Source organism: Ambystoma mexicanum, chromosome 2p (genome assembly GCF_040938575.1).
Source record: "Ambystoma mexicanum isolate Mex_15411 chromosome 2p, UKY_AmexF1_1, whole genome shotgun sequence".
Lineage (NCBI taxonomy): Eukaryota > Metazoa > Chordata > Amphibia > Caudata > Ambystomatidae > Ambystoma > Ambystoma mexicanum.
The window spans coordinates 1,230,024,531-1,230,038,114 of NC_090923.1; the positions used below are offsets into that span (position 1 = coordinate 1,230,024,531).

General features: G+C 44.0%; 1 protein-coding gene across 4 annotated transcripts in view; it reads left to right on the forward strand.

The window, feature by feature from the left end:
• The window catches only part of WIPI2 (WD repeat domain, phosphoinositide interacting 2), a 619,932-nt gene that overhangs the window by 388,388 nt on the left and 217,960 nt on the right, over positions 1 to 13,584 (forward strand). For all 4 annotated transcript variants that reach the window (XR_011302182.1, XM_069645520.1, XM_069645521.1 and 1 more), the window contains exon 8: positions 10,632 to 10,739. Coding sequence is in view for 3 of the 4 variants with exons in the window: in XM_069645520.1 (XP_069501621.1) it covers positions 10,632 to 10,739 (108 nt within the window). In the remaining variant the exon portion in view is untranslated. The remainder of the gene's footprint in view (positions 1 to 10,631; positions 10,740 to 13,584) is intronic.

A 13,584-nucleotide genomic window follows, 5' to 3' on the forward strand; every position in this document is an offset into this window, starting at 1 on the left:
TGGGTACTTTTTTAAATTCTACATTGGGAAGTGATATGAGGCTGCGAGCTTGCTCTCCTGATTGGGGGTAACTCCATTAGTAAGAAAATTACCGTAGATCCCAAGATTTGTGTTTTTAAGACTATTGTGTGTACTATTTTGTGACATTTTGTATGAATTGACTACCGATTGTTCTGATGAATTGTGCTGAAGGTCTAATCCGAATAAAGCTTTATAGTGAAAATGAGTTATCGTATGCCAAATTAAAGCCCCCCATTCACAGGTGCTGCCATAATACAGTGGGGGTCATTACGAGGTTGGAGGTAAGGGATTACCGGCACCGGTAAGGGTGCTGATGCCGTTAATCCCTTACCTCCTTATTCCGAGTTCCCTTTGCGGGTCCTTCCTTACCTGCTGCTTTTAGCAGGAGTAAAGTACGGGACCCGCAAAGGTACCTCGGGGGTAATTACGGTGCCGTAATTACCTCCTTCCCCATTCCCATTGAGCCCTTTGGGGCAGAAATGGGAATGGGGAAGGGCAAAAGGTGAATGGGGAATTACCGGTCCCTCCAACCCTGGAATGGACCGGTAATTACTCCATTCACCATGCCGGATTTGGGACGGTTTCGGAGGCAACCATGGAGCGAATTACTCCATGGTTAGCTCCAAACCCGGAATGAGGCCCATTGTGCCTAATACAGCCTCTACAGATACAACATCTCATATCTGTTATTGCCTTGCAACCTCGGTATGGTCAAAATATGTAAATTAAAGCTTTTGTATATCCAGGTGCTCCTTTCATATGCCAAGTGCATGCTGAAATATCCAGTAATGCCACCCACTGTGGGTTAATGCTCTGTACCTCTCATGGGATAAAGTCAAAGGAATATCCAACTGACCCAAATACTGTAATAAGTAACAAAGACTCCTTTATTTCTTTTTACCACAGAAAGACTCATAATGTCAGGTTTATAGAGACAATAGCGATCAATCTAATTTTAATCCAAAAGTTCATAACAAACTGTGGCAGCCACCTCTCAGCTCCTCGCTGCCCCCGGAGATCCCTCCTGCATCACACAGGGTCCGAGTCAAGCGGCAGCCACCTCTCCGCTCCTCGCTGCCTCCGGAGCCCCTCCTGCATAACACGGGGTCCGGGTGAAGCGGCAGCCGTCTCTCCACTTCACACTCCCCCCGGATCCCCTCCTGCTTCACACGGGGTCCGGGCGAAGCAGTAGCCGCCTCTCCCTCTCTCTACCTTCTATGAAGACCTAGATCACCTCCTCTCACTTATCTCTCCCTCCCCCTCTCCTCTAACTGTACTTGGCGACTTTAATATCCATCTTCCTTCTCCCCCTCAATCTTCTCCCCTCCTCTCCATCCTCGACTCCTACCTCCTCTCCCCCCTTCCCTCACCCCCTACTCATTCCACTGGGTCAACTCTTGACCTTATTTTCAATTCCTCCTATCCCTCCTCCCCTGTCTCTTCTCTTCCTGTTTATCTCTGACCATGCTTTACTCTCATTCTCACTATCTCCTCTCTCGCACTCCACTACTGCTAATCTGCTAATCCCTCCCCTCCAATCTACTCGCGTTGTGACCTTCCGAATTTTGACGCCACCCTCTTTTCTGACACTTGTTCTGCTTCTCTTCCATCTCCCCATGACTTTGCTCCACTCTCTGCGGATGATGCTCGCTCTTCCCTTTCCTCTTCTATCTCCACTGCCCTAGATCAACTTTACCCTCTTTCTCTCTTTCGTCCTACTGGAAGCCTTCCCAACCCTGGCTTACCTCCCATCTCTGTTCTATGTGGCGCCTTCTCCGGCGGTTAGAGAGACTCTGGCTCAAAACTCCCTCGCTTTCAAATCAAACTTCTTACTTTTCTTACCATGCACTTTACAACCCTTGTCTTGCAGCAGCTAAATCCTCCTACTACACTAACCTTCTCCAGTCTCAAGCCTCCCACCCTCGTCGGATTTTTCAAACTCTCTCCCGTCTTCTCTCTCCTCCAACTCCTGATCCCTCGACCAACTCCACACTCTCTCCTTCTGACTTTGCCAATTTTGTCTCCTCCAAAATCCTCTCTCCGGCAAAAAATTAACTCCCTCTCTGACTCCCCCTCTTCTCCTCCCCCCTCTCCTCCCTCTTCTACTATGTCCATCTTCTCACCTGTTTCCCCCTGAAGTCTCCTCCCTTCTTTCCAAAGCCCACCCCACGTCCGCCCCCTCTGACCCTCTCCCCTCTGTTCTCATCCCCAAGATCTACCCTCTTCTTATCCCTTACCTTTCCACCTTCTTCAACTCCTGCCTCTCCTCATCAACCCTTTCCCTCTACGTTCAAACATGCAACGATTATTCCTATTCTAAAGAAACCCTCTGCCGATCCACTTCTCACTGCTAATTACAGACCTATCTCTCTTCTACCTTTCCTTTCTAAGCTTCTTGAGCGCATTGCCTACTCTCAACTCTCATCCTTTGTTACTTCTTCCTCTCTCCTTCCTCCCTTCCAATCTGGCTCCCGTCCCAAACATTCCACTGAAACTGCTCTCACCTCTATCCTTAACTCACTCCTCTCTGCTCGTCATGCTAAGCAATCCTCTATCCTTATTCTACTTGATCTCTGCAGCTTTTGACACTGTCGACCATACACTCCTACTCAATACTCTTTCCTCCTTCTGATTTAAAGGCCCTGTTTTAGAATGGCTATCCTCCTACCTATCCTCCCGTTCCTTTGCTGTTTCGTGGGGAGGCCAGTCCTCTCCTTCTTTTCCTCTTATCTACGGTGTTCCTCAAGGCTCTGTACTTGGTCCTTTCCTTTTCTCTCTTTACACCTCTCTCATTGCCCCTGTCATCTCCTCGTTTGGCATTTCCCATCACTTCTATGCTGACGATACTCAACTCTTTCTTTCTTTCTCCTCCACACCTGACCTCCACCCTAAACTCTCCTCCTGCCTCACTGCTATCAAGAACTGGATGTCCACCCGCTTTCTCTCTCTTAACACCGATAAAACCGAAGTCCTTTTCTTCCCCTCTAATTCTCTTCCCCCTCCCTCCCCTCCTCCATTCATTCACTTTCCTCCTTCTAATCTCCCGATTTCCCCCCAAGCTCGTAATCTAGGTGTTCTTTTTGATTCCTCTCTTTTCACTCACCTCCCGCACCTGCAGATACCACCTCTACAATATACGCAAAATCCGTTCCTCCCTCACATTCCACGCCACCAAACTCCTAATTTCCTCTCTCATCTTCTCCCGCCTCTTCTACTGCTCGTCTCTAATCTTTGGACTTCCCGCTTCTCAACTTGCCCCTCTTAAATCTATATACCACGCTGCTGTTCGTACCCTCTGTCTCCTTACCTCCCGTGACTCCATCTCTTCCTCACTCTCGTACCTTGGCTGGCTACCTTTCCACTCACAGCTTAAATTCCACTTTCTCTGCCTTGTCTTCAAATCCCTCTATGGTCTTGCTCCTCCTTATCTCTCCTCCCTTCTCTCCTTCCACTCCCCATCCCGCCCCCTTCGCTCCGCTGACCATTTCCTCCTCACTGTTCCTCCTTCCCCCTGCGCCTCCCGTTTCCGCTCATTCCAACTCCTTGCACCTATGCACTGGAACTTACCCCCTCTTACAATCCGCTCTACTACGACCTTCGCCTCATTTCGCACTTAAATCCCTCCTCCTCCATTCTCCATTCCTTGAAAACTTCCCCTATCATCCGATTCCTCCCCGTTCCTACTACTCTACCTTCCTCTTCAACTTTCCCACGCCCTGTCCAACTCCCTCTCCCCCCACCTCTTCCCTCTCCCCTTTCTACCCCCCCTCAGTTAATTGCTCTTTGCACTGTTTTGTTGAATGATTCAAGATGTACATTTTGCTCCCATTGTTAAGTGTTATTGGTTTTTTGTAATCTGTTGCTCCATTGTACAGCGCCTTGGTGTGAAGCGCTCTATAAATAAATCAATCAATAAATCAAATCAAACTGAAAGGGAACCTCAATGTGTTTCGCTCTGTACATGGTTCAACATCAGGAGGACCCAGAGGTTGGCCCCATATATTGAGTGGCATGCACAGTTGACTAGACCTTGCTACGATGCACACCTGTGACCTGCAGAACACACACAATTAGCTTCAGTGAGCACTTAACCTGCTGAACTATTTTAGCAGCTATTTCTTAAATGTGAATACAACAGCATTTGGTAATGGATTGGCTCTGGTGGTTACATATCTTCTTAACATAACACTTATATTCCTACTGCTTCTAAGTACTGTAATGATGCCACGGCCCACTAATAAACCTGATAGTAGTAGTGCTATATTTTCTTTTCAAAACGACTGGAGGGAACAGGAGAGGGTGATGGGTTGATATATTTGATGTTTTAACTACAGAATTGATTAAACCGCATTGTGTCTTAATTGGATCGCTCAGCCAGTTAATCATCGGACAAGAGTCAGCCTGCACTTTCCATGTTCATATTTCAGCAGGACTGAATCGGTTCTTCGTCCTTCTAAGGTTGATACACTGAATACTATCACATTTCGTAGTAATGTCACCTATTTTTTTACAGTTGTTAAAAGCAGGATGTATCAGGAGTCAGATATGAAGTACTATACATACAAATATGATATACCATTTTACTTGGTTATGGGATAATCTAGGCCACAGTAACTTCAAAACATGAATTATTTTTGACAACATGATATGCCTCAGAAAAATAAAACCAACAAGTTGCCTCTAAATAAATAGCTCTTCATCTGGAGCATCCACTCTGTCTGGCTTACACTGACAAATATTACTTCTCATTTTTGCCTTTGCGAATATGGCACATTAGGGAAAGCCAAACTTCACTGCGTGATTTCCAAGAATAAAGGTCGTTCTAGGAACCCACTTTATGCTTGTTTTTACACTGCCGGAAGCAAGCGGAGTGGTGCATATTTTTGACTGGTGAGGTGTAAATATTTAGAAAACAAGGGGGGTCCTGGGAGTGTCTCTGCCAAACATTAGTCCTGGTTGTGAGAGCCTTTGCCAGATTCTTTAGCTCACTATCTTTAACAGAGGAGTGAGCAAAAGAATCTGGGTAAGGCTCTCACAACCAGGACTAATGTCTGGCAGAGAAACTCCCAGGACCCCTCTTGTTTGTTTTTTGCATATTTAAGTAACTTTGGGTCTCACCCTAAGTTTCTAGGGCAATCCAGACGTGGACACCTTGCTCACTATATAGACTAGTCCTGTCCAATGCTGTGTTGACCACAGCTACTATTTTTGTCGCAGCACTCCAGGAGTCCAGCTAGCAGAGGGCATGCAAAGGCCTTCTCTACTGAATTTAACAGTGCTCTGATTTGATGGGTCAGAAGTTTTCTTTTTTATGAATTGCAATCAGAATCGATCCATTCCTGCTACTAGGCATAGTTTGAGTTATATTTAATTTTTTAGAACTGATGAAGAATGAAGGACCGCAGTGCTGAATTTTATTTTAAGCCTAAAAGTCAATATTCCATCTTGACCATAAACTGGGTAATTTGCTTTGTTGAGTTCCCATGGTTTCTTTGGATGGACAAAATGCCGAAATGTTGTTTCAATTGTTTGTGGTCTGTTCTTGCACAACTTAATTAGCATGTTCTCTGTACAGTTTTGTGAGGCATTATCCATTGCACTTTGGATACCGGTAAGGCCATGATTTCCTTTGATTCTCCATTTGATATATACACCTTCATAATTCTCTGTCATTAAACGTATGTGTTTTCAAAAGATCTTGGAAAATATGCGCTTGATAGCTTATTTTTTATTTTTTTTTTTGTTTTTGCTTTTCATCTTTTTTGTGATGAAAGGGTAGGACCTTGATATTTGTACAAGAATCTCATTCATATTTTCTTCCCCCTCTTTCGTTCCATGGCTACCTTTAATCCTACCATGACGATTTACTATAGTTCCGTGGTAAATTTTTACTTTCAGTAATCTAAAATTGCATGCCCATAACGGACCTTTTAATCCAGCATGCCAGATCTTGAAAGGAACCAATTGCGCCTCTTGCTGAAAATCCTGCCAGTAAGAGTGTGGTGGATTTGCATGAGGAAGAGGAGTAGCCATCGCCAATCAGGGCATTTCATGACCGGGTGATTCATCTAATGTCTTATTTGGACATCCTAACACCAGAGTCTCCTGTCAGGGGCTCTTACTTTAAAAGCACGGGACTGTTATGTCCTTTTCCTCCAGAAGGCTATTTTGGCAGAGGCAAGAAAAGTGTGGGGGAAAAAACACACTCGGGTCAACACAAAAACAAAAAGATAGACGCCTGCTACCGGCTGCAGTCAGAGGAAATTCCTCTAACCACATTCCCCTTTCAAGCTACGGTGGCGGAAGCTACCCTCTTCTCATTATTTGGGATTTTTCTTTTCCACTTCGCAAGTCTTGCCAAAGGAAGACAAGGTTTTTGAAGGGGTTGGGAAGGAAGTGTTTTCAAACGCAGCCCCCCAACCTTGGTCTGGCAGATACTGAAGCAGTCCTGACAGCGGCAACCCAACACTGTGGAAGGAGCTCTCTCGAGTATATTCCCCAAGATAAACTCCACAATTTCAAGACCGATCCAACGATTGCTAAGGTTCTAGCTCAAGATTTATTAGAAGCCACAGCCCATCATATTGATACATCAGTGCCAGGTTGATCTCACTAGCCAGGTTTGGCTCCATGTGACCACGTTTCCAAAGGAAGATGTTGGACCTTCTGTTTGAGGGCAAAGCCCCTTTCTACAAGTCTACTGATGAGCTTGCCAAGACCAAGGCAAGTTATTTAATGGCAAAATCGCTGTCCTTCCTCGCATAATCACAGGCAGTGAAGTCTTCTTACCCGCCAGAAGTTTTGATCTGGACAGATTGGGCTCCTTCAGAAAGAATGTTCATTGCATTTTCGCAATCCAGACTAGGGAGGGCTGTTACAACACAAACCATCTCCCGATGGATAGTGTTATGCATCTCACAGTGCAATGATCAAAACGTGAGCAAGGAAGCGCCTTCAGAGCTTGGGCCCATTCATCCAGAGGGGGTGTGGCCCTCCACCAGGGAGTGCCAGTAAGGGACATTTGTCAGGCGGCGACTTGGATGTCATTGCACACTTTTGCCAATCATTACAGTCTAGATATTGCCTGAAAACCAGATGCTCCTGTTGTAAGACCCGGTCCTCCAAAGTTTCTTGGTGTGACTTCCATTCTTCTACCGTAAACACTGCTTTGGGAGTGTATCAAGATGAGGAATCTGTGGGGGAATTCCGTCCATTGAAGGAGAAATTACTTGTCAGTAATTTTCTTTCTATGGATTCTTCGCCCACAGATTCCTCATTTCTCTCCCAGCCAATCCTGCTTGGATGTTCATGAGTCCTATCTTTTGGTCTGTTGTCGCGCTTCTATGTGCGGTGACAAGAGAAAAAAGAAATTCCAATTGGCTGCCAAATATTTCCTGGTTCGTTCCTCACAAAAAAATATAAACAAACTAAAGGGCTATGCCCTGGGGGGTGGCGGGGAAGGTGGGGAACTGAGGTAAGGGGGCAGTGTGCATCCCTGTAGTAGGACGATGGACATCCTGTCTGGGGTCTTCGTGTGGCGCGGCCGAAAACAAGGGAGTCGAGAGATGATTTTGAGCCGCAGTGCGCCTCCTGTCGAAATATTTTCTGAGCAGATGACAATGGATGGACATCAGGGATCTATGGGAGAAGAATCCATAGAAACATTATTACTGGTAAGTAATTTCTCCATATGTTGGATACCTATGCTGGAAGGCACTTGTGGTGTGTAGGGCCTAAAATGTGCACTTTACTTTACTTTTATAAATTTATATTGTGCAGGCCATGGACCCGTAGGCTTAAGGGTGCAACGAGACCCAAAAAGAAAGCTCCTCAAGCATGGACAGATTGGAGAGAAGTGGCCATGTTTAGGCAGATCACCTTAGGCAAACAAATGTCTTCAGATTTATTTTGAAAACACAGATTGAATCAATACCCCTTAGCTCCAGAGGAAGGGCATTCCAAGCCCTAGGAGCAGCTACGCGAAAGGCTCCCTTAGAAACCTTCACGGTACTACACCTAGGGATCATCCGAAGGTCCTGGCTGCTGGATCGAAGTGCTATTCCATGTATTTTATTAGATAAGAGAACCTATTGGTAAGCCGACATTTTTCCCAGCCTACATTTCTGGGTTATTACCAATAGTCGAAACCAGGAGCCAGTGAAGAGCTAGTCTTGCCGCTGATACGTGATCTCTCAGAGTCAGACCCATGACCACTTTTACTGTTCCGTTCTGGGTAACCTGCAACCTGTTGCAGATAGATTTATTAATGCCCATTAGCAGGCTGGAGCAGTAGTCAATTTTAGCTCAATCAATTGCTCTCGCAATTGTCACAGCGGTTGCCTGGGAGATAAGGGGGGGGTCTCAGGTGGGCTAGCAGTTTGATGTAATAGGCACAAGCCGATACCAAATTCCCCACATGAGACTTCATGCTGAGAATTTGCCACGAGCGTTGGCTTGGGAAAATCGATTCTTGGTGAGTAAGAAATGGTGAGCTCTGTGTATGTGTAGAATTGAGGTGGCGGCATTTTATGACTGGCTAGTAATTTGCAACCTGTAAATGTTCCCCCGGGTGGTGTGAATATTTATTCTGCGGTTTGCTCTTGCAGTACTCTAGGCACACACATATGCCTGCAAATCCATGTTGCATTATTTTTTAAATACATTACTCTGTGCTAGTTACTTTGTAAGTGTTTCTTCTCCCACAATAATATTATGAAGAACAGCACTGCATCGTGAAATTGAATACTTTAGAGTCAGGGTTAAACACTGAAATTGACTGGAAATCTATTTTAATTTCCAGTTATTGTGTTTGAAATCAATCTAAATAATCTGGGAACCCACTGGAATTGTGTCTTCCATTACAGAACCTTGGTGTATTGGAGAAGGATGGAGAGCCCCATGAGATCAGAATTGAGCCTAACAATTAACTTGAAATCTAGTAGAAAATATATTGGGTGTCCCATTTTGGTGTCATTGGAAGAGTTGAGTTTATTTTGTTATTGGCAATTAAACACTTGTCATAATATGGGTACTTGCACAGTAAATGTGAATATGCTTGTAAACTGTAACAGGGTGTCTTTAGTATGGTGGCATCTTTGTAGATCAGTCAAATGGGGTGCACAATGTGCACTTGCCTTTTAGCCGTTGGTTGGTGATAATGAACTCTTGGCGAGTAAGAAATGATGTGCTTTGTGTAGAAATGAGGTGGCGATTGAGTTTTAATGACTGGTTAATAGTTTGCAACTTGAGATGTTTACCCATGAGTAAAATTTACTGTATTGAGCTGCCAGCCTTCTATACAACTGTGTGTGACGTGAGTTGGTGGAGGTGTAATTTGCACCCCCATTTAAGAATACCTTTATAGCCTACCCTCCGTTTGCTGATTTCATCAACGAGGAAGTCGCATTGTTGCGTGTCAACTGTGCTCAAAAAACATCTTTTGTTGTTGCATACTTTTTCATAACTAGGAAGTTTTGGGATTTAATTTCAGTCAGACCATGTGGCATACTTTCTAATTAGTGGCTTGCTTATCTCCACTCTGAATTTCCCATACTAAATTGTCTAACGCTCATAATGGAGCTCCTGCCCTGGGATCGACTTTCAGGGTCCTTTTTATAAGAGAATGAGTGGTATTTGTGCATTACTGTCCACACCGACTCTGTCCCCCACCCCTTTGCAGGATCTAATGATCCATATTTACAAATTCTGTAATTTAACTTTTAATTTAATTTGGGATTTATATAGCGCTACGAACCCTCAGGTATCTGAGCACTGCTTATTACCCACGGTGTGTGGTGCTCATTTATGGACCTCGGAAGGATGAAAGGCTGAGTTTGGCCCCGCCGGGATTCGAACCTGCGTCAGCAGGATCTGCACCGATGTCAAAGCGAGCGCTCTACTCGCTGTGCCACTTGACCAGCTTAATTCAATGCTGATATTTCTTTTCAAATATCATAGTATTACAGGCATATTGTACGTGGATATATGGCAACTCATTGCGTAGATCTGCACTATTGGTCAGTTTCTCTTCTCATAGCAATGCCAAGCTATATTTCATACATCACTTTATCTGAGGCTGAATACTGACAAAATTCATCTTAAATGTCTGCAAGTGCCTTGTACAGTCTACACATTTTATTTGAAAAGTGACCCAGTCGTGGAAGGATAATTATAGCTAATATTTCTCTGCTATCATGAGACTACTGTGGGAAAGCATTGCGCCAATTAATTTGTATCGCTATGTCACAACCCGTAGGTTTATAATTTGTTCCCAGCTAGTTCTTTTACACAACATTGTTATTAGACTCTCTATAGGCAGAATTGCATGCTTTAAAACTACAGCCCTTTTTTCAAAACACATCTGTTTGTGGCAAATGAGTGCTCTTAGTTATCACTATTCTCTTCTATTTCATGTTGTAATCTGCAGAGATACTCTTAAGAAATATTATGTACTGTAGAAATGAATCTATTGTTATGATTGTTGTCATTTGTGGCAGAAATTAGGTGCTTCCATACATATGGTGATGTGGGATGTTTAATAATAAAACATGCGTCTATTTCCAATCTTTTTAGGTCCCTGCATCATGACTATCTTGCTGGTTCTTTTTCAGATGTGTTAGCATATGTTCGCTGGCATTCAGCATGGACGGAATGTTTCTTTCTGCTTCCAGTAACACAGAGACAGTTCATATCTTCAAGCTTGAGACCGTAAAAGAGAAGTAAGTCTGAGTGTGCAGTCTACAATGTCAATAGGCTGTTGTAAACAAATGGGTGCAGTGGTTACACAGACTACATTTTGAAGGTTTTACGTTTGGTTGACTGTGTGTTTAGGCAAGGGGTTGAACCCCCATAACTGAAAAAGAAAAGGGGCTGGCTAACCTTTGCAACTTCATAATGTAGTCTTATTGAACAGAAAACAAGTTACCCTTCTCTCATATGGCACATTTTTCCAGCCATTTGCACTTATGTGCTCTTGTCTCTCTGAGTTCCTGGTTTGCAAGTGATGTCATTCTCCTATTTCTTGACCGCTGGCAACTCTGTTACACTTGTGCAATCTGCAAATTAAAGGAGGAATGTAGCAGATCATGTTTAAACCAAGATGTTAAACCACAGGTCCATGCCAGAGATGTTCCATGCAAGTATAGGGCAGGACCTGCAAAAAAGTGGCCAATCAATGTGTTGCTTTTTCCTTTGACCTCATATAAAACTCCGTTTATGTAGGGCAGCATGTTGGGTAATAGCTAAGCTTAACCTCCTAAATTCTTGTTTTGAGTTGCACAACGTCCTTGTGTAAGCCAAGAAATGCCTTGCCAAACCGTCTCTCCTTGAATTGCTATGTGAAATTAATCAACTTTTTCTCCTAGCTCTTTTTACCTAAATATATCTTTGTAGCATGGTGCAAGTATTGGAGTTATTTTTAGTATTCTATTAAGAGCACCATTCCTAACCTTTCTGAAGACTGCTCTATTTCTTTTAATGTAACTACATGGCAGTTTTGTTACTGTCAATTTGTAGTCACGCTTCAAAAGCAATATGCATTGTGTGAGGTTGCAAATCCCAACTATATAAGGGCCTGTGGTTTTTCACTTTTTCAGGACAGGTTTACCAAGCTTTTCCCCTTTTGATTGTTCATTCCTGCCTCATCCCTAGTGCTCCCCAGAGAGAGAGACCCAAATTGTATCGGGGTTTGGTTCCACAAACACTGAGACATGTCTCCATATTTCCCTATGTGTGTGTGTCCTCACCCTGCTTGCTTTGCGGACTCCAGTAGTTGGTGGTTGGTGACATCACTTCTAAACTGTAGGAATTCAGTTTGCAGATCCCTAAGTGTGTTCCACTTTGGAATCTCCCCCCCTCTCTCTAACTAAATCCAGTGCTTTGGCCAACAGCGAAGCATTTGTGAGATTGAGTGGGATACAGATTCCAGATGAGATTTTGAAGTGGTTGTCCACCTGTTTTTTTAAGTTGGGAGTACAATATTCCCATTCTTAATAGGGGTATTTTCCTTATTTTTCTTTACATTTCTATGAATGTGTATTGGTTTAATCAAACCTTATCACAATGCATAAAAATGAAATGGAATACTACAATAAATATCAAACAAGGTTACAAAACCTACACAACATTATCAAAGTTACATGCATCCAAAAGAATCATTAATAACTTAGAAAATGTCATCAGAACTAAAATTAAGATAATTTGTTGACGCAGTAACACTTGAAACCAAAAAGCCTCTGATATAATTAATCAATTATGTGCAAAACAATGACAAATCTCTATACGTAAAGGCCATGTAGACTCGTTTTCAGTACTATGGTACTTTAAAGTTGCTATAATGTGATTGCTGTTAAAATACCTTTTAAGGAGTAAAACTGGCTGGTGCGCAGCTTAGCTTTAGATCTGAGGGGCAGCATGTTCCTGTATATGTACATAGTTGCTTACTGCCGTGGAGTGGGAGGTCTACAGTTGCCCAATTGGACTGACCTCTGGAGAGAGAGCCAGAAGAAGTCTTCACAGGATGTGGCAGGACCAGCCACCGGACGGCTGTTGAATGTTTGAATGGATGTAACCCTGTAATTGAGAGCAGAGACATCCTCTCAGCCACCAATTTTTTTTTCGTTTTTCCTGCGTGTTTAAATCCTGGGGATGAGTCACAAAGGACAGAAAATGACACCACCTCGAAGAGTAATCGTGCAGAATCAGTCAGACCCTGCTCTCTGCCAATACCTGGAAAAATGGCAAACATCTGATATTGTCTTTGGGTGCTTCTTTTAAGCTACAAGAGGGAACTGTACAAGGGTTAGCCCCTCCCCATGACAACATGGCAGTCACGTGGTTCGCCCTCACCTCTCCTGCTTCCCGGATGCCGGCTTCTGTGCTTCACCAGCTTCAACGTTGGCTCCTAAATTTACTATTCAGCACCATGCAGAAGCTGGTCTGTTTGCCCCGTACTTCTATGTACCAACCCCCCTTCTCCATACTCCGCGATCCATCCATGCGTGATACAACCAAAGCCATTTTTCGAGCATCAAAAGCTTTCCCTTTAATTGATAATTGAAATGCGTGCATGCACACATGCGTGAACACTGCCACACACCCCCCCCAGCTCCCCAGTCCCTGATCCTCCCCGCAGCCCCCTGGTTTATTCCCTCTCCCTGTCCTTTTTCCATTTCTCAGTGTTTGGACAGACGTGTGCCTCCAGTGTGCGGTCCATTTCTTTGTGCTTTTTTTTCATTTCCCTCAACTTCTTCCACGTTTTCTCTGGTGGTAAAAATCTGCCTGCATATCCTTAGTCACCTCCTCTCTGTCATGGGGGGAGGGTCAGAGGAGGCAGTTATTCCAACATCCGGTCACCTTTACTCCATACTTTATGGGCCTCATCCATAGGGGACGGTATCAGAGGCTTTTGCGCTGCAAGAGTGCCTTCCCATGAACATTTTAAGGCATGTGTGCCTCTGCGCCAAAAGCCTTGCCCCCCAAGAGTAATTTCCTTTTTTCAGCTGGACAGGAATGGTTGCCTCACCATAGCGCTTTATTTTTATTTATTTATTTTTATATATTTTC